At 42.2% G+C, this 27,992-nt stretch overlaps 1 protein-coding gene across 2 annotated transcripts; it reads right to left on the reverse strand.

The window, feature by feature from the left end:
* Positions 1-27,992, reverse strand: TCTN1 (tectonic family member 1). Of its 2 annotated transcripts, XM_065889803.1 has the most exons (14): positions 27,791-27,992; positions 24,853-24,973; positions 18,849-18,979; positions 17,331-17,482; positions 15,734-15,821; positions 13,490-13,599; positions 12,040-12,060; positions 7,146-7,289; positions 5,899-6,024; positions 5,200-5,285; positions 4,546-4,686; positions 2,789-2,951; positions 601-726; positions 1-144 (listed from the first exon to the last, which is right to left on the reverse strand). In XM_065889803.1, exons 1-14 carry the CDS (start codon positions 27,990-27,992, stop codon positions 1-3), a joined length of 1,755 nt encoding a protein of 584 aa, XP_065745875.1. The 2 variants fall into 2 exon arrangements, with proteins under 2 accessions (XP_065745875.1, XP_065745876.1); XM_065889804.1 differs by lacking the exon at positions 4,546-4,686 and having other exon boundaries at positions 2,789-2,945.

The raw sequence follows: 27,992 nt of genomic DNA on the forward strand, positions 1-27,992 counted from the left end.
TCAAACAAATGGGAAGAAGAAATTAAAGGGCAGCCTAGCATTGATGGTTGGCCGAGCTCTGAAGCCTGCCTCTGCAGGTGCAGACACATCCACAAAAGTAACCGCAGTGGAAATAAGAATTGTCCTTTTATTTCCTGAGTTGGTCTGTAATAAAAAAAAATCAGAGTGATGCAAGCCCTGCCCTCCAGTGTATTCACCAGGATAACAAAGATGGGACAGCTTTCATTTCCTTCCTCACCCAACCACTGTTGGTTCATGAACCTGGTAGGTACGTGGAGGGCTAATCAGCCATCAGCTCAGAGGAGAGAGACAATTTTCACTCAGGTTGTCCTAACACATCGATGTCATTCACAACTCAAGACAAGAGTTTTAAAAGATCAAGTCTAAACAAGAATGTTAATGTGAATAAAACCCCTGTGCTCAGGGGAGTTTTTTCTCCAAGTAAAAGATAATGACTGCTAAATTGTTTTAAGAATCCAGATTGTTTAAATTTTAATTATCTTTTTTACAAAATAAATTTCACCTATCACAGTTTTGTCTGGACTCGTGTCTTAACCTATACCTTTAAAATTAGGAAAAAAAAAAAAAAATTAGGCCTACCTCAGGAAACGAGGATGAAATCAGATTTGCAGTTACATTGACGATTTTAGCCTGTGGGTTCAATAAGGATCCGTATTTAGTCCACTTCACTTCTATAGCCAACGCCACTGGGAGCTGGCAAGAATCCTGCAAAACAAAATGCCATTAATCAATTTGAGTATTAAACAACCTCAAGTCAAACTTAATCTGCAGTTCAGAGTTTTAATTACAAAATGTTTCACATATTACAAAATGTTCTGAACAAGAGGATGAATAGACTCTAGAAGTTCAGATAAAAACAGCTTAGAAAAAGCACATATTTTAAAGGACTCAATGCTCCAAAAATATTTTAACACCTAAAGCATAATTTTTCCATCCCTTCCCATCTCTAAAGAGGCCAGCATTACCTGGCAGCTGTGGTAACCACAATACCCAACTGTGGAACCTCCAGGGCCTTAACAGCTCTAACTGCACCTGCCTGTTTACATCTACCTCAGAGATACTTCAGGAGCGAAGTTGGCACGGGGGGAGTGGGGAGAGGGAGAACGGTATTATTGACAGAAATTAAACCCGACTGCATATCATGTTAAAATGCACTTAGAGGAAATTTAAGTGCTTCCTTGTCACTTATCTGATTTCATCAGTTGGCAATTAAGATGCTACATTGGGGTATACAGGCGGCATCTTAAGTTGTCACAGATGTTAACTCTCCCTCTGCACCGAAAGCACTGGTGCCACAATGAAGCTGCCCGAGTTCAGGCTAGACGCTGGAACCTGGGCCTGAGGCCTCTGCCCAGGACCCCTGTTTGCTCAGCCACAAGGGGAAAATGGGCGAGGGGGCCTTCCAGACCTCTTTCCTGCCTTTACAGTCTCATCAATTGGCAAATGTAATAATGTTGAAGCTGCCCAACGGGGAGATGGAGTTCCACTGGAGTATTCTACTTTTGTGTGTGAAATTTTTCCACAATAAAAAGTTTAAAAAAATACATCTCTTTAGGGCATGAAAAGCTAGCAGGCCTGCTAAATTTGGTGCCTGCCAAAAAGGCACGGGTGGAATTCCTTGGCTTAAAACTGCCTTTTAAGAAATTTGCAAGCTGAAAAATCCTTGAGAATATCCTGTTATTAGGAAAAGATGCAACACGCAGCTGGTATCAACTGAGCTTAGCAGATGCTCTCGTGCTGGCTATGCCTAGAAGGCTGGTACAAAACCCGTTCCAGGCCCTCTGAGCTCCCTCACCAGCACAGACCCCAGCAGTGCTAGTGTCTGCACTGCTGCCCCTCTCCCCTAAACCTATGTCTTCCCTTCTGAGGGATAAGTAATAATTGGATGTCTTAACCATCTCTGAGAAACTAGAAGCAATTTGCCTGGTTCACGGAGGCAGCAGAGCTGAGCCAAGACTTAGGTGAACAGCAGGGACTGAGTAACCACGGGTCCCTGCTGGGGACTCGGTGGGGAGGGCGGGATCGGAGCTAGTCCTCACCCCCATTATCCCCACGCTATAAATGTGCTAAGCAGGTAACAAGAGGCCTGAAGAAACTGTGACAAGAAACTGTGACAATAAAAAGCCGGGCAATTAAAGGATAAGATGGGGAGCACGCCTGCGGTGACGGGGGCTAGCCCACACTGACTGCTGAGACAAAAGAAAAAGGTGGGCAGAAGAACCGCACGTGATCCAGAACCTATTTGGAGGACGTCAACTTCCATTAAACTCTTCTGGGAACTTTAGAATTGAAAGCTCTGACATGTGGACTGCTTTTATAGACCAGGGAACAATGGGTGGGACAGCTGTGCAGACGGAAGTCTTATTGAAACAGTTCTGACATTTACCTATCATATCACGATGCCTAGAGAAGACCTTACATAACACCAACAAGGAATAGGATGGTGACTGGTAGTGGTTTCCATTTATGGAGTGACCACTAGGCACCATGAATGTTACCTCATTTAACTCTCAACAAGTCCATGAGGTCAGTAATATAGCTATCAGATGAGGAAACAGAGGCTCAAACCTGTAAAACCACTGGCCAAAGGCGACAATGCTAACTAGGGGCAAAATCAGTGTTCAAGATCCAGGCTCATCTAACGACAAAGCCCAAGCTCCTACCCAGAGCCCCCCACCGCCAGCTCCCCCACTGCCTCTACCTCCCCACAGTGAGGGGCATGTTGGAGAGACCACTAGCATGTGGCCTTCAGCTTCTCCCCCTTTACCTTCATGTGGGACGTCTGGGTGATGAAGTGGACGGGTACCCAGTCCAGCACATCCTGGGCCTGAGAATTTCCAAAAGGGGCCACATAATCTGGGAAGCCCTGGCCCTTCAGCAGGCTCTCCACCTTCTGCGCTACCAGCCTACACGCGATAGCTGTGGTCAGTCTTTTGGGAAAGAAAACAAGGTCAACCAAATGAGGTGATTGTTCAGACCTGCAGTTGTTTTTTTTTTTTTTAAATAAGTGTCAGGGTCGTATTTTATTTTGACATTTCTCTGGTACACAAAAAATGAGAGACAAGGTATTAGCCTTTATGTTACAACTGCGAAATGCATCACTTTAATACAGTGTTAGTACCCATAACATCTCTGATTATAGAATATCGTACCTGCAGTTTTTACAGCCCTCAACAACACGCATATTCTCTCTCGTTTCTTTTCTCACTCTCTAAAAGGGGATTTTTTGAAGTGAAAGTGTCTCTCACTTTGTGAAATCTTGGTTGGCCAGGGAGATGAATCCAAAACAATGTTTCCCAAACTGTATTCCATGGAGAGGCTCTGTACAAGAAGGGTTCCATGGCCAAAAATTTGGGAACTATTGCATATCCATGTCCCCCCTGAAGTACACTGGTGTACTGAAGACTCTGAGAAGTGCTTACTTAGTAAGGAATCATGTTTTTAACTTTAAATTGGTGTTTCCCAAACATACTGGACCACAGACTTACCCCTACTGACATGTTATGGAAATGTATCCCATGGAACCCTCTTTGAGAAATGCTAGTCTAAAGCAATCAGAATGATGTAAATGGTGAATATTGGTCTAACCAAAATAATGATGTAGATACCCTGGGGAGACATAAGGATGGGAAGTGAGCGGGTGGTGGGGTAAGGGATCAAAGGAGAAAGAGCCAAATCTTCATCCTCCACAGTGGAAGCTCAATAAATAAAAAAAGTCATAATAAAATAGATAAGCAACAAGGACCTATTGTATAGCAAAGGGAACTATGTTCAATTGCTGTAATAACCTATAACGGAAAAGAATCTGAATCTGAAAAGAATATAACTGAATCACTTTGCCGTACACCTGAAATTGTAAATCAACTATACTTGAATTAAAAAATTAAAATTAAAAATAAATAAGTCATAAAACCAAAAAAATCAAGAAGTAGCATTACGTGTGGGTTATTTAAATATTTGGGGGTAAATTTCCAAAAAATCAGCTGTAAGAGTTGCAAGTGATTGTCTCTGGGATGGGGGAAATGAAGGTAAGAACTGCTGTCTTTAGAACAAGCCATGAAGAGCTGTTTGACATTTTACATTATGTTTGATAATAAAAAGATAAATTAAAAACAGATCACATTCAGGCTGCCTCTCATTGGGTTTGTTGTGCTGAGTACATTAAAATTCAGAAATAAAGGAAGGACTTTCAGAGAACATATTTTTGCTATGAACTCAAGAGCTATGCCACCTTAGAAACAAAATATACGAAGCCTTGAGATGTTTACTCTGCCATATTTGATAAGTGCAAGGGTTGTAACACTTTCCTTTGAATCATGACAAATGGTTTACGGTTATGAGAATTAAAATTAGAAAACCAAAACTACATCATTGTAACTTATTGTTACTGTTACTACTACCCACTAATAATAATGCTAATGAGCCTGTCAGCTGATGCAGAGTTCTGATTAAAATGCGAAGGGTAAGAATGCTGTTTTCTGATCAACACAAATGGGCTCCAACAGAAGCAAGTTACTCTCTTACCTGAGTTTACAGCCAGATTGCATGTTGTAACCAAATAATACTGGGGTCCGGATCCCCGCTATTGCTAAGCAGTCTTGCTCAGCTGTGCTACGAAGAAGAGTAAGTTGTCCGAATCTGTTCGTGGTCTGCATAATCCCAGACATTCACAGAAGGTTAAGGGAGTTGCCCAGTACTAAAGCAGCTGATTCTTAGGTGTCATATGAGTCACATGAGAGAGACCCAAATATCCCTTTCTCTAGGTCTCGGGAATTTCGACAGTTATTTCCCAGAAGAAGGCAAAAAATAGTTATAACTATTTTCCTTGATTAGGAGATCCTCAGGAGAAAACTTCTCAGAAACAGGCCCTTCAAAATTAACTCCAAATTTTCAAAATCACTCAATTTGTTTAAGAGTCTCTGTTTAAGTATAAAATTAAATACCTCTAAATGTCTGTCAAGCTTTTTGTCTTAAGATTTTCACTGTAAGACACTGACAGTCTCCTGCGCTGTACTGCTCCACACTGTCAGGCTCCACACAGCCCTACCTGCTGTGCAGGCAGAGCCACCCACAGGAAGCTCTGGCGAGAGTCCAGCCCTCAGGACTCTCAGCAATAAGAAGTGCAGCCCACACACATGGACAGGGAAATCAAGCTTCTCTATGGTGCCAAAAGGATATCCCTTCTGAGGCTGAAATCCAGCAGCTAACGGGAGTCCCACAACATAACCAGGGTTTCCACTGAGAGGAACTGGCTTTGTATTTTGCTGAAAGACAATGCAGAAATGCCCCAAGTAATCCTTTTTTTTTTTTTTTTTTTTTTGCGGTACGCGGGCCTCTCACTGTCGTGGCCTCTCCCGTTGCGGAGCACAGGCTCCGGACGCACAGGCTTAGCAGCCATGGCTCACGGGCCTAGCCGCTCCGCGGCATGCGGGATCTTCCCGGGCCGGGGCACGAACCCGTGTCCCCTGCATTGGCAGGCGGACTTTCAACCACTGCGCCACCAGGGAAGCCCAGTAATTCTCATTTTAATAAGGAAATGGCAGAGAGAAAATGAAATGGTTTTCATAATGTGGGATTACCAACCAATAAAAGAATCTCTTTCCCTACTCAGAACTATAAATATATCTGCTGAGTGTAGGAGTACATCATGCTGTAAAAGAACAAGCTCACATGGAAGAGCATCTTATTCCCAAACGGAAAAGATACAAGGACTCTGGCTTGATTTCATTACAAGCTCCACAGGATACATGCAAGCCCTTTGTTCCATACAAATGGTTAGAAGTGGTAATACTTCTAATTTGATTTTTTTTTCCCCACTAAGTCATGATTTCTTTATACTTGGCAATTACACACTTATACAAAACTGATCAAACTTACCTGAATAAAATAAATTTCAAACTTTTGTTGGAATGGAACCATTGCACTGCTAACCGCTCCCAGAAGAACAAAGACATCAGCTTTTATTATCTCACCTGCATTTGTATACGTGAGGCTATACTTCACCTAAAAAACAAAATGATACTTCAAATACACCTGTTTCCAATAAATTTCTGTAGCTGTATTAATAACTCAGATAAAAAAACATGTATCTAGGAGGCAAATCCTTTCCCACTTTTCCACGTGTTAAAGCTTTTCTCTCCTGTCCAATTGGATTATGGGAAGTGTTACCTCAGCATCAGCCCCAGCTGACAGACAGGGGCATCTAAGCCTTTCTGTGCCCAATTACATAAGTTCCAAATCAGCTGGTCTGAGCAGAATGTAATCAGCCTATCTGTGCAGATAAATGTGCTAAAACAACAGCAGCGGGACTTCCCTGGTGGTCCAGTGATTAAGACTCTGCACTCCCAATGCAGGGGCCCAGGTTTGATCCCTGGTCAGGGAACTACATCCTGCATGCCGCAACTAAAGGAGCCCGCATGCTGCAACTAAAAGATCCTGCATGCCACAACTAAAAGATCCCACATGCCACAATGAAGATCCTGTGTGCCGCAACTAAGACCCAGCGCAACCAAATAAATAAATATTAAAAAAAAAAAAACCATGGGGCTTCCCTGGTGGCACAGTGGTTGAGAATCTGCCTACCAATGCAGGGGACACGGGTTCGAGCCCTAGTCTGGGAGGATCCCACATGCCATGGAGTAACTAGGCCCGTGAGCCACAACTACTGAGCCTGCACGTCTGGAGCCTGTGCTCTGCAACAAGAGAGGCCGCGATAGTGAGAGGCCCGCGCACCGCGATGAAGAGTGGCCCCCGCTTGCCACAACTAGAGAAAGCCCTCGCACAGAAACGAAGACCCAACACAGCAAAAATAAATAAAATAAATTAATAAACTCCTACTCCCAATATCTAAAAAAACCCAAACAAACACAACAGCAGCAACAACAAATTTTGACGTATCCTTGTAAGTTACTAGGTTTGTGGAGAAAAATCACACGATTATTTCAGAGACAAAGAAGCGACCTCTGATGAGACAGGATAAAGGGAAGTAGGAGGCCAAGACAAGAAAAGTGATACCATCGGATGGCCAGAGCCCCCTTTGGAGGGCGTCCAGTTACCCCTCAGCACCACGCAGCTTCAGTCACCCACAAACAGAGCAAACTTTCAAAGCCAAATTAGTCACCTACCTCAAGGATGATGTTAGTGCAGATTTTATCATGCCCAGCCTCAACAAGAACCAGCGGCCTCAATACATCAGTGTCAGTGTCTTCCAGTCGGGTTAGCGTTTTATTTAGAGATTGAATGATGATGGACTGAACAGTGATAGGGACCTGCAAAGTAAAGTCCTGGATTACTAAAGACACACCACAACAGAGGTGAATGGGTTAAAATAACGAAAAACTTGAAACACACCTCCACAGATTCACCGCCAAGAAGGGAAAAGCGTGCTATAGAACAATATGCATACTAGAATTCCACATTTGCAAAAACACAGATATTTATATGTAAACACATGAATACATTCACAAAGAAAATATCTGAGAAGGATATACTCAAAATGTTAAGTGATTGCCTCTGGAAACATATTCACACAAAAACGTGTACACAAATGTTCACAGCAGCATTCTTAATAGCCCCAAACTGAAAATAACCCAGTTGTCATTCATCAACTGATGAATGGATAAATAAAATGTGGTCTATCCATACAAAAGAATATCATAAATAAAAAGAATCATCTATAAAAAGGAAAGAAGCACTAACACATGCTACAACATAGACGAATCCTGAAAACACTGTGCCAAATGAAAGAAGCCAGACACAAAGGACCACGTACTACATGATCCCGTCTATAGGAAATGTCCAGAATAGGCAAATCCATAGAGACAGAAAGTAGATTAGCGGTTGCCAGGGGCTGGGGGAGAAGGTTGGGGTAGAATGAAGGGTGACTGCTAATGAGCACAGGGTTTCTTTTTGGGGTGGTGAGAATGTTCTGGAATCAGATGTTGGTGATGATTGCATAACCTTGTGCATATACCAAAAACCACTGAATTGTACACTTTAAAATGGTAAGTTTTATAGTACGTGAATTATATCCCAAACACACACACACACACACACACACACACAAACTCCCATCACACCATCAAATGCACACATACACTCTCACCTCCAAACCACAGCTCCTACTGATAAACACACTCACTGTATACACGCACGTGCACATTCTTCACACAATCCCAGGGTCCATCCTCCTAAAGCCCCACAACCTCTCTGAATATATGCGTGACCCAGTTTACACACAACTTCTACACACACCCTTACACACGCACACAATGGGTGGTGGGATCATGGGTAAGAAAAACAGAGACAAACAAATTTTTAAAGCAAAATCAGGAAGCCCTGGTTAGACCAATGCTATTTTTTTTTTTGCGGTACGCGGGCCTCTCACTGTTGTGGCCTCTCCCGTTGTGGAGCACAGGCTCCAGACGCGCAGGCTCAGTGGCCATGGCACACAGGCCTAGCCACTCCGCGGCATGTGGGATCTTCCCGGACCGGGGCACGAACCCGTGTCCCCTGCATCAGCAGGCGGACTCTCAACCACTGCGCCACCAGGGAAGCCCTAGACCAATGCTATTAAAGGACATTTTTCACTTATGGCCATTGCCAGCAGAGTGACAAAGCACCAAGCGATCCTTTAAATGGCTCAAACCTCTAGATATTTTGGCCTCTTTGTACCATGAGACAAGTCTGATGTTTGCTCTAAATGCCTGCTCTTAGAAACCACTGTTTAGGAAGGAACCTAATTTATATCTAGTTGTTCATATTGCTCTGAACTTTGCCCTCAACCATGTACTATGTTGTTTATAATTCAAAATTAGTAAGTATTTAAGCTGTAATTTTTTTTAAGCTGTAATTTTATAGATAAACAAGTTCTTATGTACTGCTCCCATGACCATGAAGACCGGCAACTATCCTTGTAAGTCAAACCTCTAATATAAGAACATGACGTGGTTCAGAAGCAAAGACTAGATGTCATGTGATGGAGTCGCAGGAGGGCAACACCAGTCAACACAACGTCCTCTGCATAACAAGTCGCACCACTGGGTTTAAGAGTTATGCAGGGGGCTTCCCTGGTGGCGCAGTGGTTGAGAGTCCGCCTGCCGATGCAGGGGACACGGGTTTGTGCCCCGGTCCGGGAAGATTCCCACATGCCGTGGAGCGGCTGGGCCCGTGAGCCATGGCCGCTGAGCCTGCGTGTTCGGAGCCTGTGCTCCGCAACAGGAGAGGCCACAACAGTGAGAGGCCCGCATACCGCGTGCAAAAAAAAAAAAAAAAAAAAGCTTTATGCAGGGAGTCCCATGCTACCGGTTAATTAGCTCTTAAGCAAGTCATCAAAAGATAACCCTGGATTCCTTTATCTGAACATGCCCTGATTCAGCAATGATACTGTGTTCTAAGAAAGTGCACACCGTTCCATATCCTCTGATGGAGCCATTCCCATGGTGTGTGGGTGTGGCTGGCAGAAACCGAAGGGTTCAGTTGGCTTTGTAAAGACTGATGGATGAGTGTAAGTGGCAAGAGCCGCACTAGTATATCACCATCCACTGGACCAGACACAAGAATGAAAATGGTACGGCTCTTCTGGTTTCCTGAATGTCCCATTCAATCATATCCCATTCCCAAACTACCCACTGGCAAAGAAGTAAAGCATACTTAACAATGAAACTACAGGGCCATGACAATCTTTCATTGATGGTTCAATAGATATTGACAATAATTCCAAGCAATCACAATGGGCTTCCATTAATGGGGAGACTGGATCCGATTTTTATATTCCTCATCCTCTAACAGACCTTGGAAGCTGCATTTTAAAAGAATTTAAACACATCCCTGATATTAGTTGATACTCTTCGGAGCACAAGCTTTGGTGTCACACAGATCTGAGTCGGAAGTCGCAGTCTGCCACTTCCTGACTGTGGGGCCATAGGACGCAAAGAGAGAACGTGTGGGAAACTTCCAAACTCAGGGCTTGGCACACAGTAGAACAAGTCCAATGTCATGGTTAAGAATAAGGTCTCTGGAGCCAGACAGCTTGGTTTCTTGTCCCAGCTCTGCCTCTTCCCCACTGTGTAGCCTTGGGCAAGCTAAGTCATCTCTTTGTGACTCACATGCCAGAGTGCCAACAACAGGACCTACCTCCTAGAACCACTGGGACAACTAAAGGACTGCAGACACACATACACTTGGAACAGTGCCCGGCACATAGTACGTGCCTTTGAGTAACGTCCTATTATCCCTCACAATAGGTCTTCCCTTCTTGATTGAATCAATCCTTAGTCATTCATTCAATTAACACATAACCCACTGAGTGCCCAGTACCTACTAGGCACCATCTTAGTACCAACACTATATGGCATACAGGGCAGTTGTCCCCACAGACAGTTCAAGCTTTGAATGCTATAATAAAAGCGCTTTTTAGTGGCTGGAAGTATTTGAGAGCTAGTCTATTATATGACTTTCAAACTGGGTCCCTGGGAGCTGTAGGGTTCCTCACAGGGACCAAAAAAGGAGAAAGATGGGGAGGTCAGGCAGGTAAAGGGCTTCGGACCCCACCCCTGCTCCAACTAGGCACTTTGTTTTTTGGGTTTTTAAAAAAATTAATCAATTTATTTTTATTTATTTGTTTTTGGCTGTACTGGGTCTTCGTTGCTGTGCGTGGGCTTTCTCTAGTTGCGGCGAACAGGGGCTACTCTTCGTTGCAGTGCACGGGCTTCTCACTGCAGTGGCTTCTCTTGTTGTGCAGCACGGGCTCTAGGCACGTGGGCTTCCGCAGTTGCAGCATGCAGGCTCAGTAGTTGTGGCTCACGGGCTCTAGAGTGCAGGCTCAATAGTTGTGGTGCACAGGCTTAGTTGCTCCACGGCATGTGGGATCTTCCCGGACCAGGGCTCGAACCCGTGTCCCCTGCACTGGCAGGCGGATTCTTAACCACTGCACCACCAGGGAAGCCCCAACTAGGGGCTTTGGATTCAATCCATGTTACACACTAGGGAAGGCTCTCCCTTCTTTCACTTGAAGAAGCACTATAACTGAAATAAGTTTGAAAGCACCTTCACAGATGAGGAAATCCAGGCCCACGCACAGTATTGTGAAGTCCAAAGTCACACAACCATTCCTTTCCAAATGTCTACCTCAAACATGTTTGTGTCCAGAGACGTAATGAAATCAATCACAGTGGGTACTGCTGTCCGCAGCGCTTCCTGCGTGCTAGTTGCTGCACCAAGCACCGAGTCTTACATTATGTGCGTTCTCTCCCTCAAGCCTTACATCAAGCCCCTGGAGCAGAGACCTACCATCCACTTGCAACTGGGGAGACTGAGGCATATGTCACACAAGAAAACAACAGCAAAGCTGACTTTTGAACCAAGGGCAACCAATTTCACAGGCTCTGGGAGACTACGACAAGGCCACTGCCTTGGCCTCCTTGGGGACTGTATTCACAGGCAGGCACAGGGTGCAGCCCCAAGAGTAAGAGGTAGATCCACCATACTTCTCTCTGACATATCTGCAAAGAGACCGTGGCCTCCTGACCACAGCTCTATAGGGCCCCTGAGCTGGGGCCATAAGGCTTGGACTAGAACCTACCTGCAACTCAACACTGGAAGCTACACTTAAGAGTGCTCACCTCCTACACAGGTGTGTACATTCACTGGGCAAAAGGTTTCTTTCTATCTTCTACACTGGACAGGCAGAATCCTGGAAGCTAGCCAGCTCTCCTGACAAGAGGCCAAGAAGATATCAAGGGATGCCCTGAAAGCACAGAAGCCAATCACACCCATTGTCAGTCAAGACAGCTACATCATTTAAACATGAACAAGTGTGGACTACAAAAACTAAGGAATTTGAAAATCTGACCCTTTTGTGATAGCAAAAGGATGGTCTACTAAGGAGTTTCCCTATTTCATTTCTGCTTGCTTTTTGGCAAATGTTTTTGTTATTGGCAGTAAGGTACCCTTCTGACCATAAGTGTATTCATTTCAAACACTCCGAAGTAAGACAATAATTCCATTAAGTACTCTTACCTTTGTTCCTGAACCAGGCACCTAGATAAAAAGAACAACAAATTTTGTTAAGTACAACAAAAAGAAGCATTTTTATTGCTTTTTCAGACCGTGGGTTAAAGGGCACATTCATCTTATTAAAGACTTCTCAAAGAGGAAAACAGAATTCTCTTAATCAAGACTTGCCACCTATATATTTTTGTATCTGTGTCATAATAACTTTACATTCCCCTTCTATATTCATTTCCTTCAGACTGGGAGCTCAGGAGACCAGCCCAACAGAGCTAGTCTCAGGAAGCCTCCACGCTTCAGTGTAATTGTGCAGTATTTTCCATATGGTCATCAGTGACATAACACTGTAGGGAAGACATGGCTCCCATCCTCCTGGTCACTTGCGCCGCACCTGTCCTCATCGGAAGGACACCACTGCCCGCCCAGGCAATGTCCAGTCTCCTAAGTGGCCTTCCTGCCTGTAGCCCGAGCCCCCTTGGGGCCAGGCTCCTTGCCTCCCCAGCACAGCTGGAACTCTTTTCCTAAAGGGCTCCACCTCCCTTCATTCCTGTCCCCACGCGGCCAATCCCACTTCTCTAACCCCAAGATGCCCTATTAGGCTAATGGGAGCTTTGGGGAGGGGGATGAGTGGACGTGGGGCGGGGGGGCTAAGCTGAAAAAGAACTGTGCCTGCACGCCTGAGGGACTGCTTCCAGGACAACTGTGAGAAGTCACACGAATTGGAAGAATTCACAGGCATAGATGGCTGACTTTGAGGAGAGAGGGAGAGGGAAAGGGCAGGGAGAGGAAAGATTCAACTTGATTCTGAAAACTGAAGCCCAGATGAATACAGGTGCCATGGACACCCCCGTCACCACACTCCGGAAATCAGAAGGGGAAGGGGGCTTTCACAATAATCATACGGTTTTAAATCACTGAAAAATGTCTTCTCCCCTTGCAACCCTTCACATCACCCACCAAGCAGGCCAGTGGCCTCTCATCTATTCAGTTCAGGCTTCAGTCACCGTAACCAGGAGGAAGGGGCCTCTTCACACAGGGGCCTCTTCTTCTCCAGCAAACATATTTCCTGTCCTTTCCTGGGCGCTTATTTCATCTGCCAACCAGAAAGATAACTTTGTGGTGCTAACACGGTCATTCCCGTGACAGACATTAAGATGTTTTTATAATTCTAAAGGTTTTGGTTATTAATAAAGGTCTTTTTAATTCAGGAGACAGACTATTGGTTACCATCAAAATGAATGAAATCAAAAAAAAAGGAAGCAAAATATGAGCTAACTACATAAAAATTATTTTAAGTGATTATTTCAATATCTTTGGTATCAGTATACCAAAGAACTGGAGAAGAAAAATTCTGAGTGTCAATCATGTATTGAAATGATGCTCTACTTATATTTTAAAAGGGTACAAAGAACAGAAAATAAACCCAATGAATCAAGTTTCACTTCAAAATAATTCTTACCCTCAAAATTTTAGGGCTGCTGTAATAAGCCAGGCTCAGGGTTTCAATTTCTGTACACTGTTCCAAATTTATCCTTCTGGTGCACTTAACAGCTTGGTTAACCAGAAATGCTGGAAATCGTAGCATTCCCAAGGGAAAGGGAAAAAAATTTTTAAAACAAGAAAAATTTTAACTGTCCAACAGTAACTAAAAAATTGTAATCTAAGTAAAACTGCAAAGTTATGACACAGACATAATATGCTTAATATAGGGTTTAAAAAAATATTTTTCAAATGCGTAATACATTCACATGATTCAAAATTCAAAAGGCACAAAAGATATTGAGAGAAGTCTCCCCCCAACCCTTGTCCCGCAGCAACCACCAGTTCCCTTCCCCAGAGACAGTCAGCATGAAGTTTCTTGTGTATCTTTCTGGAAATATCCTATGCAAATAAACGCATGTGTATATATATGTATGTATGTGTATATATGTATATGTATGTGTGTGTGTGTGTGTGTGTGTATAAATTTTTTTTTTTTTTAGTATTTCCTTCCCCTTTTGGAAACAAACTCACAATATATATTCTGCCTTTTGTTTTTTTCACTGAACAATGTATCTTGGAGTTCAGTCTATCTCAGTACATGAAGAGCTTCCTCCTACTCTTTTTAGGGAGAATTAGTATTCTATTATAGACATGCCATAATTTATTCAACCAGTTCCCCACTAATGGAAGCTGTCTCCAGCTTTGCTATAATAATGCTGCAATCTATTGTTTTGCATGTGGGCCAGAGTTTCTGTAGGACCAACTCCTAGAAGTAGAAAAGCTAGGTCAAAGGGCATATTCATTTGCAATATTGATACATAATACCAAAGTGCTCTTCACAGAGGCCTTACCAAGTTTTAGCGCCACCAGCAATATAGACAAGTGCCTACTTATCCACAGACTTAAATTTCTTTACGCTTTGCCAATCCATTAGGTGGAAACAGTATCTCAGTTTCGTTGTTTTTTTTTTTTTCTCATTAATTTTTTTGGCTGCACTGGGTCTTCGTTGCTGCCTGCAGGCTTTCTCTAGTTGCGGCGAGCAGGGGCTACTCTTCGTGAGGTGCACAGGTTTCTCATTGTGGTGGCTTCTCTTGTTGCAGAGCACAGGCTCTAGGCACGCGGGCCTCAGTAGTTGTGGCACACGGGCTCAGTAGTTGTGGCTCATGGGCTCTAGAGCACAGGCTCAGCAGTTGTGGTGCATGGGCTTAGTTGCTCCACAGCATGTGGGATCTTCCCGGACCAGGGCTCACACCCATGTTCCCTGCATTGGCAGGCAGATTCTTAAATACTGCGCCACCTGGGAAGTCCCTCAGTTTCGTTTTAATTTACACTGTTCCTTTGTGTGAGCAAAGTTAAGCATCTATTCAATAGAACACATTTTCCTTCGTGTAGCAAGTGTTGCTTCATTAGGCCACATACTATCATCCACAGCTTAGCAGGTTTCTGCATAGTGAGGCTGGCTAAGGACTGGAGAGGCAGGCCTATTGCCTTCCACTGCCAAGAGGGTTACTCCATGGAGTCTATGATGCCCCTGAAGGAGAAGCAGGACCCATGGGAGGCAACTGCATGGGTTGTATCCCTGCTCCACTACCGCCTGAGTAAGAAACTGAATGTTTCTCAGTTTCCTCATCTAAAGAATGAAAACAACCCTCCCTTAGAGGATCATTGTAAGGATCACATGGAAAAACACATGCAAGCACTTAACACAATACCCGGCATACAGTTAATCAGTGTTAACTACTGACAAACTTTAGCTCCAGTGAGGAAAGAACTTTCCAACAGGGACTTCCTTGGTGGTCCTGTGGTTAAGACTTCACACTCCCAATGCAGGGGGGCCCGGGTTCGATCCCTGGTCAGGGAACTAGATCCCATGTGCTGCAACTAAAAGATCCTGCATGCTGCAACTAAGACCTGCTGCAGCCAAATAAATAAATATTTTTTTAAAAAAAGAACTTTCCAACAACTGGAAGAGTTAAACAACTTAATGGGCTGGTTACAGGTAGTGAGTTCCCCATCATTGCAAGTGCTCAAACAGTGACTGCAGGTTGTAGAAAAGATTCCGGCACTGGGTGGGAAACTGAACTATTCAACCTTTGAGGCCTCTTTCAACTCTAAGACTCTCTGTTTCTAGTTACGAAGTCTGTTTAATTATGACTACTATACATATAAACTAAGAACAAACTCTGTTTGCAGAGAGGAAGAAAAGTGCCCACTCTCTTACCTGCAGGGTTATTATCGGTGCACAGAGATGATGTAAGGGGAGAAGGAAATCTCAGAAATGAATGTGAAGTCTGCAGATGAACCCCATACTGCAAACAGAACAACAAACAGCTGTCATGGTGCAACTAAGGTGTTCCTTCAACACTTACTGCACACCTACTATGTGACAGGCAGCACTGCAGGCATCGGGAACACAGGGGTGATTAAAAAACAGATGTGGTCCTTGTCCGCAGGGAGCTTACCTCTAGCTAGCTGTCCCACCCTTTTCCTTTTAAGGATGTGTGTTTCTGTGTACGCATGTTACTGCATTTGCAGGCTTTTTTATTCTAGGCAATTTTATTTCTATTCCACTGGAAGGGTATGTAGGAAGCTGACACAGGTGCCAGCAAGGGGGAAACAAGCCCTGTCCTTCACCAGAGCTGGGAGTATAAATTCCTGCAATCTTTCTGGAGAGCAATCTGGTATTGGTATTTTAAATTCCCATTCATTTTGACCAAGTTAACCCGTTTATAGGAACATATCCTAAGGTTTAATCAGACAAAAATATATGTAATTAGGGACTTCCCTGGTGGCGCAGTGGTTAAGAATCCACCTGCCAATGCAGGGGACACAGGTTTGATCCATGGTCCAGGAAGATCCCACATGCCACGGAGCAACTAAGCCTGTGTGCTACAACTGCTGAACCTGCACTCTAGAGCCCAAGAGCCACAACTACTGAGCCCATGTGCCCCATCTACTGAAGCCCGCACGCTCCAGTGCCGTGAGCCCCAACTACTGAGCTTGCGTGCCACAACTAAGCCCACGTGCCTAGAGCCCATGCTCTGCAACAAGAAAAGCTACCACAATGAGAAGCCTGCGCGCCGCGATGAAGAATAGCCACCGCTCGCTGCAACTAGAGAAAGCCTGTGCACAGCAACTGACCCAACACAGCCAAAAAAAAAAAAATATATATATATATATATGTGTACCTATAGGAATGTTTATTGTGGATTATTTACAATAGCAAAAACTAGAAACGAATGTCTGTTAAATAGTGGAATGACTCAATAATAAATAACGACACATCCATGGAAGGAATACTTTGTACCAGTAAAATACAGCTCCAACACTAGCTCCTTCCTATACCTATGTTTTCCTCATCACTTAAATGGAGACAATGACATATCCTTCCCAGGGTTGTGTGCAATTATGTCTGAAAAGCTCTGCACAGTGCCTGGCACATGGGAAATTCTCAAGAAGTGGTAACTTTTATAGTGACACAGGAAGATGCATAAAATTCGCATCTTTGCAAATTTTTTTTTTTTTTTTGCAAAGAAAAAAGCACTTTGCTGCATCTTTTGAGGTGGAAAAGAAAAAATTCTGCAAAGACAAATGCAAGCTTACCACAGAATAAATGCCTCAAAACCCTATGTTAGAATTCAACTACTCAAGTTTAATTTTCATGATCTTTGATCTATAGGCACGCATGTTAAGTTTTTTAGTTTATAATATGAATTCTATGTCTCAGGAAAGCCCGTTTACTGGGAACAAACTGAAAAGTTAACTTACAAAGACAAGATATTTGTGATGGGATGAGTGGACTTAAGTTCCTGGCTCACCTCATATTTTGCAGTATTTGGAGCATCTGGTTTGGTTGTCAAGGAAACATCTGATTCTGCATTCGTTGAAAAACCATCCGATGTTTTCATCAATTTATCAAAATTGCTTTCATCAGGCACTTCCGGATTAATAAAGGATAATGCAGGTTTATCTGTTTTTAGAAAAAACATTTTAGATCAGTATAAAACATAACATGTATAGTATATATAACACATGCAGTATTTTGGAAACAACTTTCAGTAGCATTAAGGTTGATGTGAAGACACTAAAGTGTCTCTTTTTATATTCATTTTCCCCAAGATTTCTTGAATCTTATTAAATAAATAGGGTCTTTCTCTATTGTAGAAGCAATGGTTTCTAAAGCCTACAGGTAAAGAGCACAACAGAAACCAATAATAATCAATCTCTTTCTCTGGCCCACGGACTGAGGCATCTGCTGCATAAACCTCTAAGGGGCAACTCTCTCCAGATGGCTATGGGAATGAAAGACCCTGTTTCTACCCTCACACAGCCACCTCCAAAGCCCAGGAGGATAATGTGCCCTGTACATGAGAGGTGGGAGGAGGAGGGAACAGGCTGGTCTGTTCACTGGGCCTGTTATGTCAGAGAACATGACAATGACTGACCAGTCATTACCTCAGATTACAAATCACAGAGCAATCGCCTAAATGTTCAAGTGCAAAGGAACAAAATATAAAGACACTCTGAAAAGACGATAAAGTTAGATAAAACCATAAATGTGTCTCTGATCTTTGATATCTTGATAACATTTTACACTCACATGTACTTTGGAACTAGACACCTAACTGAGCTAAATGCTCAGATAAAAATAAAGATCCTGGGGCTTCCCTGGTGGCGCAGTGGTTGAGAGTCCGCCTGCTGATGCAGGGGACATGTGTTTGTGCCCCGGTCCGGGAAGATCCCACATGCCGCAGAGCGGCTAGGCCTGTGAGCCATGGCCGCTGAGCCTGCGCGTCCGGAGCCTGTGCTCCGCAACGGGAGAGGCCACAACAGTGAGAGGCCCGCGTACCGCAAAAAAAAAATAAAGAAATAAAAAAATAAAGATCCTGTTTTCATGCAAATATTCTTAGTAAAAATAAAAGAGAAAAAGAGAACCTGAAACCAAAGCTGAACCTGATTCTCAACTATTAAATCAGGAGGAAATAAAGTAAAACACACACACACACATACTTACACATACACATACATACATACATACACACACACACACACCTAAATAAATCTAGATTCCTATGCATGTCTACATATTATAAACACCTTTGAAATAAGGTATGAGATTTCAAAAGATAACTACACAAGCACAATTAAAGAAAACGTGCATGGCCACAGGTTTATAAAGTTACTTGCAGTTGTCTGTGGAATGACCTCAAGATAAACTCTAGCCAAACCACAGAATAACTGCTTTAAATCTAACAATGGGACATTTTTCCATAAAAGATTTTTAAAAGAAAAAAATTTTCAGAGTTTCACAAAGTATATCACCATCAAATACTTACAGTTTGTAATGTGAATGCAGAAAATAGATGGATTGATTTGGTCAACAAGTTTAAATACTCTCTGAGGTGGGTCTGCTGTAAAATTCAATGAATAGATGGCTGCTTTTTGACTACAAAACTGACTATCACCCCTGAAAATTAAAAAAATAATAAGACAAAGTTTTAAGGCAAATGCACACAATCTTAGCAAGATTATTTTAAAACTGTCAGATGTTTGCACTATACTATGTTAACAACTACATGGAGGATATTTATGAAAGTGCGATGTTAGAATTGAATCCACTTTTATTTAGTTTATTCAGTGTTAAATTGTTTGGCATTTTAAACTTCTTCCTCTAACAGTGAAAATATGAAGACAACTAGAATCACCTTTAAGAAAATCTTGTCAAGTATGGAATATAGATCAGAGTATAATTTTGATGTAAATGAACCTTGCAAACTCTGACAGAATCAATTACATAAAATTTTGCAGAACTTCAGATTGTTTATAAGTACTCAGAATGGATCCAAAATTCCTAATCTTTAGAATAAAGCTGTCTTCACAAAGGATTGTGAGAATGAGAAAATGTAACGTCATCTGGAAGTTTCGGGGCTTAGAAGTTACAGTATAGGTAAGTCTTCAACCAATCCCAGACTTAACAAACCCTAATCTATTTGATACTGATACAGATATGGCATAGAGATATAACAAAAATGAGATATTACATACTGCTTTAAGGCTTTTTTTCACTTAATATATAGTGTCCAATATTTCCCATATCAAATATGTTTTTGTACTATTATACTAAATAGCTTCATTTATACCAATTTATTAAGATACTCCCAATTTTTTTAACCAATCCTCTACTGTTGATCTAGGCTGTTTCTAATTTTCCCCGAGTATATATAATGCTATAATGACATCCTTGTACATACATTTTTATTAATATCGCCATTTATTTCCTTAGGCCATATCTCCTGAAGTGGAATTGCTGGGTCAAAAGGTAGATACGCGTAATTTAAGACTTCTGGGACATACTGCCAGATCGCCTTCCAGAAAGGCAAGATGCATCCTTACCAACACTGTAATAATAAGAGCGCGTATTTCCTGTACTCTTGCCAAGATTGGATATTATCATTCAGTTTTTACCCTTTGCCAATTTCATGGGCAAAAGCCTGTTATCTCATTGTTTAAATTTGAATTTTCTCTTTTACTAGTGAGGTTAAATATTTTTCCATATAGTTTCTGCTTACTGGTATTTATTCTTCAGTAAGTTGACCATTTTTTATTAGAACGCTTGTCTTCTCATTGACTTATAATAACCCATATATATATATATATATATTTTTTTTTTTTTTTTTTTTTTTTGGCTGCGTTGGGTCTTTGTTGCTGCATGTGGGCTTTCTCTACTTGTGGCAAGCAGGGGCTACCCTTCGTTGCGGTGCATGGGCTTCTCATTGCAGTGGCTTCTCTTGTTGCCGAGCATGGGCTCTAGGTGCGTGGGCTTCAGTAGTTGCAGCACGCGGGCTCAGTCGTTGTGGCTCGCGGGCTCTAGAGTGCAGGCTCAGTAGTTGTGGCGCAAGGGCTTAGCTGTTCCGTGGCATATGGGATCTTCCTGGACCAGGGATTGAACCTGTGTCCCCTGCATTGGCAGGCGGATTCTTATCCACTGTGCCACCAGGGAAGTACCTGATTTTTTTAAAAATAATGAAGTTGAAAAAAAAAAAATAATAATGAAGTTGTCAATCTTTTCTTTTATAGTTTGCCTTTGGGTTTATGCTTAAAAGACATTCCCTAACCCAAGATTAATAAATGTTCACCTATATTTTTCATTTGCTCATTAATTTTTTTTTAACGTTTCTATCTCTTGGTAATTTACTTCGATGTAATGCTATGAAGCAGGAACCTAATGTTTTTTGTTTTTAAATAATCATCCTACATCATTTACTGAATGATCCAACCTTTACTCCACAGAGATGAAATACCATATTTATATTAAATACATAAGTAGAAAAAAACATAATACTTTTTTTAAAAATGAGCTGGTGTAAAATCAGTACACACAACTGATTTTTGGCCTTTCTATTCTCTTCCAATGACCTACTAATCTGTCTTGAATTAATACACATTATTTTCATTATTATAGTGTTACAACTGTTTTAAACCTAGAAGTTTGCTCTTCTTATTCAATAACGTCTTGGCTGTTCTGTTTATTCTTCCAGATGAATTTTAGAATCATTTTGACACATTATCCCTCTCCCATCTGACTAGAATTACATTATAATAAATTGAAATGTATAAGTAATGATTCTTCCCATCCCACTACACAGACCGTATCTCTCCAGTTATTCAAATGTTTTATGTCTCACTATATTTTGAAGTTTTTCTTCACAAAAATTCTGAATAGTTAAGTTTAATTCTATGTTAAATTTCTATTGGTGTTATGAATAGAATCCATTTCCATTATATTTTTTGAATGTTTATTGATGGGGTATTGATTTATTTTGTAACTGGCCTCTTTTCCAAATGCTCTGTATAGTTCTAATGGTATATCAGTTGTTATTGTAGGCATAAAGAATATTTTTGAAAAACCGTGAGTAGTATTAATAAGAAAAGATCCAGCACTGAAAAATCTACGAGTCCTACTGGGCCTTAAAGGATGAGGAGGAATCAGACAGAAAGGGAATGGGACACTAATCCAAGTACAAGAATGACATTGGCCAAGGATGGGTAATGTACTGATGGTATTTGGAAAACAGAGTACCAAAAGTGGGCTGGATGGTGGATACCAGATGGGGTTAGTAGGAAATAAGATCTGAAAGAGGCTGGGATGGATATGAATCCAGGTTATGGATTCTGTAGGTAATGAGAGTTTTTGAAGGTTCTTTAGCAAGTGAGTGATAAGTTGAGGCGTGAGCTTATGAAGAGGAAGAAAGTAGGAATGGATAAATATGAGGGCAATCATAAAAGACAACTCAGCAGAATGGGACTCTTCACCCCTCCCCTTCGAGTCAGGCAGCTCTCCAATCCTGTGCAGTGAATCAGTATCACATCTGTACACTTCTCTTTAGTCCCACTGTCACAACCTTCAGGGGTAAAAGAGAGGGCACCTATTAATCCTCATCTGCAATAGCTTCCTACTTGGTTCCCTGTTACCAGGCCTGGGCCCTGTGATCTACTGTCCATGCTGCTGCTAAATTTATTAAGTTGGGAATCTAATCACCTCACTTCCCGGCCCCCTGAAGAATTCAGGAAAAATCCAAACCCCTCAGCATACACACAAGGCCCCTCAGAATTTGACCCCTGCCATTCCCCACACTCCTCTGGCTCCACCCTTCCCTAGCCATGCTGAGTTACCTGCAGTTAAGGCAACAGGCTGTATTCCTTCACCCCTATGCAGCTCCCTCGGCCTGGAATGCCCTTCCTGATTCCGCGCTGGCCAACTTCTACTTGTTCTTCAGAACCCAGCTCAGTTATTTTCTAGAAAGACCTCCCTACTCCCACTCTCTGGGTTAGATGCCACTCCTCTGAGTTCTCCTAGTGTCTGGGGCAGAAACTGTCATCCACTCATCTGTCTCCCTTATTCATGAGCTCTTTGAAGGCAAGACCATGTCTAACTCATCTTTAAATCCCTGGTACTGGCACACAGGAGGGCTCAGGAAAGGCATGGTGAGATGTGAAAGACGGCTTGAGATGTGAGAAGGCAAGGAAGAGACAGGAGTCAGGGTAGCCTCCAGGTTTCTGGCCTGGATTTCTGCCTGGGTAGAGAAAGTCAAAAGGGGATGCTTGAGGGTCAGTTAGGGGTGGAGGGGAGAAATTCATTCATCCATTTAACTCATTTTTAATGAGGGCCAACTATGTGGCAGGTTGTGCTAGGCACTACTGGTAAACGGTATATAAAAGATAATTCTTACATTCAAGAAGCTTACATCTAATGAGGAAAACAGACATTAATCCAATAATCTTAACAATAAATTTACAAGTTATTGGACGATAGGACTAGCTGATAACAGTTCAGCAAATGTAAATAAACTTTTTATGAGTTGGAATCTACATAACAAGAACACACAACTAATTAGGACTATTAGTTTTGATTTCAGTATTTCTACACTCCATATTCAGGAGAAAGTCACAAGCAAAACTAACTCAAAAAATTCTGAGGTCCTCTCCTGAGGGCACTACGAATTCAGCTCTAACTTCTAAACCATGAGGTCCACAAACCACACCTAATTTTGTAAATGTTTTACTGAAACGTAGTCATGCCCATTCATTTACATATTGTCGATACTGCTTTTGCTCAACAATGGCAGAGTTGGGAAGTTGCAACAGAGACCATTATGGCCTGCAAAGCTTAAAGTACTTATTATGTGGCCTTTTACAGAAAAAAGCTGGCTGACCCCCATTCTAAATAGTCTATATCTAAAATTACAATACTGGCTAATTTTTTTAAAACAATTACATTCTAAATAATCTCAAATTGGAGCAGATACCTCACTCTCAGGCGCCTGGTACTTACTAAGACAGGAAAACAGAATGATTTTCAACAAAGACTGAACCACAATGTAGTCCAGCTAGCCACAAAAATAATCTGACTAGGGCTTCCCTGGTGGCGCAGTGGTTGAGAGTCCGCCTGCCGATGCAGGGGACACGGGTTCGTGCCCCGGTCCGGGAAGATTCCACATGCCGCGGAGTGGCTAGGCCTGTGTGCCATGGCCACTGAGCCTGCGCGTCCGGAGCCTGTGCTCCGCAACAGGAGAGGCCACAACAGTGAGAGGCCCACATACCACAAAAAAATAAAAATAAATAATCTGACTACAACACCCCATGCTCCAAGCATTTTTACAATATCAGAAGTAGATTCAGGGCTTCCCTGGTGGCGCAGTGGTTGAGAGTCTGCCTGCCAATGCAGGGGACAGGGGTTCGAGCCCTGGCTGGGGGGGATCCCACATGCCGCAGAGCAACTAAGCTCGTGCTCCACAACTACTGAGCCTGAGCTCTAGAGCCCGCAAGCCACAACTACTGAGTCCACATGCCACAGCTGCTGAGGCCCGTGCGCCTGGAGCCTGTGCTCCGCAACAAGAGAAGCCACGACAATGAGAGGCCCGTGCACTGCAGCGAGGGGTGGCCCCCGGTCACCGCAACTAGAGAAAGCCCACACCGCAGCAACAAAGACCCAACATGGCCAAAAATAAATTAATTAATTAAAAAAAAAAAGAAGTAGATTCAATTTCCCATTGGGCAATAAATTTCCCATTGGGCAATTTCCCATTGGGCAATAAAATTTCCCATGGGAAAAACACATCACACTTCCAAAAAGCATTCAACCTATCAAGTTTCAATCGCTAAAACTTGATACAAGACTAAATGTAAATTAGCTATCTCTGAATAATAAATTGGTCCCATCCTGAATAAATTAACCTCTCCTAAATGCTGCTATTTTATCTGAATTATGAGAAGCAGAAAAATCAGAAGAGATTATTTCTTTACCTTATAATCGACTGGTAATGTCATTTTCCATTATTCTCCTAGACAACGTGAACTGTGAGAATTCCTGGTAGATTTGTCCATCAGAAAAGTATACACAAAGCTTTCCTATCTATTTAATTTTTTGTTACAAGTCTACAACAAAAGCTGTAAAATTATGTCTACAACAAAAACTGTAAAATTAAACTGTACTTTTCACCCTAGGCTATACATGAGACTAATTCAGATACAAAAATGTGACACCTTATCTGTTTACAAATCACAGTGAAACGTAATTCAATATCTGAACACAGAGATTTCATTATACCCTTTGTAAAAAGTACACTCTCTCTTCTCTTTTGCCTGAGCTATCATCTGGCTGGATGTAAATAAGGGATAGACACTCTTGTACATATTGGTTTGGACAGCATGACTTCTGAATGATGCAAAATTCAGAAAATCAGGTTTGCGTTTTTCAGCCTGGGGGATTTTTCACTTTCTGTCCCAAAATTTTATAATCTTGGTCCAATTTTATCAAACCTGCATGTGTCACAAACTTACATGACAACTGGGATTGAGCAGGCAGAAAAGACACTGAAATCCACGGAGCTGCAATCAGGATCACAACAGCAGTTGACATTACACAGTGCTGGAGACAAGTCACAGACACACAGAGCAGCAACTACAGAAACAAGAGAGGTGGGGTGCAGAGCGTCACAATCAGCAGGTAGTGACTGCCCCCCTGCCACTGCAAGGTACCAAAAATCCATCTCATACACAAGGTCCATTTTACTTTTCCTATTGCACTTTGGGGGAAATTTGTGAAGTGAAAATAAGTCAGTTTGAGCACTCCTCCATCCAAGGTTTCCCCAAAGTGGCTAATCATTTGACTCACCTGGAAAGTTCTGTTTGTATTCTACCTAGAAAGACTCTGATTTGGTAAGCTATGAAACCAGACACCTGTTTTTCAAAAACTTTCCAGGTGATGCTGATAATTAAAACAGGTTTAAGAACCAGCACAGTGAATCGATTGCCTGACCAAAAAAACCACCAGTTTAACACTGCAGACTCCTGAGCCCCTCCTCCAGAGATTCCAATTCAGAGGAAGGGCCCACTTAAGGCTGCCAAGAATCAGGGTTCTCTATCTTGTTCCTCTCCTCAGACGTCAACTGCAGCTTTGAAGCTGAGCCCACATTCACAGGCTATTGGCCAAGAATCAAACTGGCTCAAGTTCTTTGTACTTGGGATCCTAGAAATATCTTTCATAATTCAGACAATAAAAGCGTGGGAAGAGGTAGGAAGCTCCACTTAGCAAATTTTAATTTTTACTAATGATGACTACCTGGATTTTTAATTCCCTATTTTAGTCTGTCAAACAGGGGGGCAAAAAACTTTTAAAGAGATAGCAGAGCATGAGAATGATAAATACTGAACTCATGGTAGTTTAATTACTGCTGGAAGGGAGGGAGTAAGATCAGTGCTTCAATCTTACCTGTAATGTTTTTGCTTTTTTTGAAAAAGGATTTCATGCACAAACAAATTTTAAAAAGGGATCTCAAGCAAATGTTGATAGACAATACATACAACATTCTTATTTGCATTTATGAATTATTTTACAATGTTTCCCTCTAGCCAAGGACTCCTTCCTCTGTGTGCTTAGAAGTGTTGAGGCACCCTGCCTTATGTGTTCAAAATTAATGTTGATTTGTTTTACAAAACTTAAAGCCTTTGTAGGTAGGTAGCTATAAGACTACTAGGGACAAAGCAATAGTGTTTAATAACTTTACTTAGGAAAAAAAAAGGTCTCTATCCATGTGAGTATACTTAATCAGCCAACAAGTATCTGTTGAGCACTCCCAGGGTCTAAGTAGCACTCAGCTGCTCTTCCAAGCCTCTTCACGTCTACAGGGTACTAATGAACAGAGCTCACATTCAAGATGAAAGTTATCATCCTTCTCTTCCACCTGTAACCCATTCTGCAAACGGCTGCCCAGTTCTCCACTCCCAGTCAGTCTCCTGCTACAACACGTACCCAGGGTGTGACCTAAAATCAGGCAAGTAATTCACTAACATGAAAAATGGGAATAACCCAACATCCTAAGGTTGTTATAAGGATTAAATGAGATACATCAGAAATGAAATGCTTAGCACAGGGGCTACTACACAGTAAGCAGTTAATAAATGCCAGCTGTCATTTATTATCATTACTTGCACAGGTCTAAACAGAGGCCCTTTAAAAAGACGAAGGAAAGTGTAAATTCATCCTCCCATTTTGGAAAAACAGCCCTGAACACCTATTAATGATGGTTCATGAACAGCTTCATTTTGAGGAGAAAGTGCATTAACAGATGAAATATTTACATGGATAAAAGACAACTCAGTCCAAAAAAATCTTAGAGAATTTCAGATATTGAATACTCTGCTGTATTCTGTCCCAATTTATCACTTAACTTCCCTAATTCATCAAATAAATAGTTTTGATATAAAACAAAGCTTTTTTATATTGAAATAACAAATATATTTCTCTGTACTTTTTCTCAGGACTACTCATAATTTATAAAGGAGAAATAATGGTTCAGTAACTGAAGTCCTAGAGTTCAGAATGTCAGCCAATGATGACTTTTCTATCTACTAATACTGAACCTTACTCAATTTAAGAAAAGATCTTTTTCTCTTAAGAAGGGATAAAAAATACTGCGTACCTATTGGAGTTACAGTCAGAGGGCTTAAAAGGGATTTTTTTGAGACCACAAGCCCCTTTGACAAACTACTCACTGCTACGAACTCTCACCCCAGAAAAATGCATATTCACAAAAGTTTGCACTCTATCTTGGAGTCACAGCTATCCCCTGAAGTCATCCATGTCGAATCAGATTACTAAATAGTCACCAAATGTGTGACTCAAGGATTAGATCACTGAGAAATATGTCAATTATCCCTAAAGATGAATCTTAAGAAGTGGATATAACCCCTCACCCCATAACTTCCCACCTCCAACTCAACACAGGAGGAATCCTGGGTTCTTATAATTCAAGTCAACAGACAGGGGCCTTGACATAGTCACTTTCAGTAAACTAGACTTTTTGCGTCTCTTTTTGATAAGTGAAAAGTTCAACGTATCCTATGCACTTAATTCCCACAACTGTCTACAAACTTTCGATTTAATTTCGTGTTCAGCTGCAAAGCTGCAAGCAAGTATTCATTCATTATCACCTTTAGCGTTAATGTTGTCCAAGACCACTGCAAGTACTTTCAAAGCTTTTTATATTGTCCCACTTGGGCTCGCTGAGCCTCGGTTTTCTCATCTGTCTTACAGTGAACAATAACATCTACCTCTAACGGTTGTTGAGAGAATTAATGCCTATGAAACACTTAGCAATGCCTGCACACAAGTGGTCAATAAACGTTAACTATCATTATTATTACATCCTCGCCCGGGCTACCACCCCCCGCAGTCTGGATCACTGTAGATCCCCAGGAATTGGCCCTTGGTACCCACCGTCCGTGACCGGAGTGGGCCTGGGAGCCCTGGGGGTTTCATGGGGCCTAGGAGATACAGCAGGTCGGAAAGTCGTCGGGGCTGGCTTCGTGGAGTTCAGGGCCTCCGTCGTCACCACCGGGGTGTCCCCGGCCTGGGCGCTCACGGAGGCCCAGCAGTCCACGAGCAAGAGCAGGAGCGGCGGGAGATCCCGCAGCCCCAT

This window comes from Phocoena phocoena, chromosome 13 (genome assembly GCF_963924675.1).
Source record: "Phocoena phocoena chromosome 13, mPhoPho1.1, whole genome shotgun sequence".
Lineage (NCBI taxonomy): Eukaryota > Metazoa > Chordata > Mammalia > Artiodactyla > Phocoenidae > Phocoena > Phocoena phocoena.

What these genes read in the sequence shown, in the direction of transcription:
- TCTN1 (XM_065889803.1), bottom strand. Translation starts at nt 27,992, where the DNA reads ATGGGGCTGCGGGATCTCCCGCCGCTCCTGCTCTTGCTCGTGGACTGC. An exon ending in GGATTTCAGCCTCAGAAGGG is followed by an intron (nt 4,687 to 5,199) that starts ATATCCTTTTGG and finishes CCTTCTGTGAAT; the next exon opens with GTCTGGGATTATGCAGACCA. An exon ending in CCCAGACGTCCCACATGAAG is followed by an intron (nt 727 to 2,788) that starts GTAAAGGGGGAG and finishes TTTGTTTTGCAG; the next exon opens with GATTCTTGCCAGCTCCCAGT.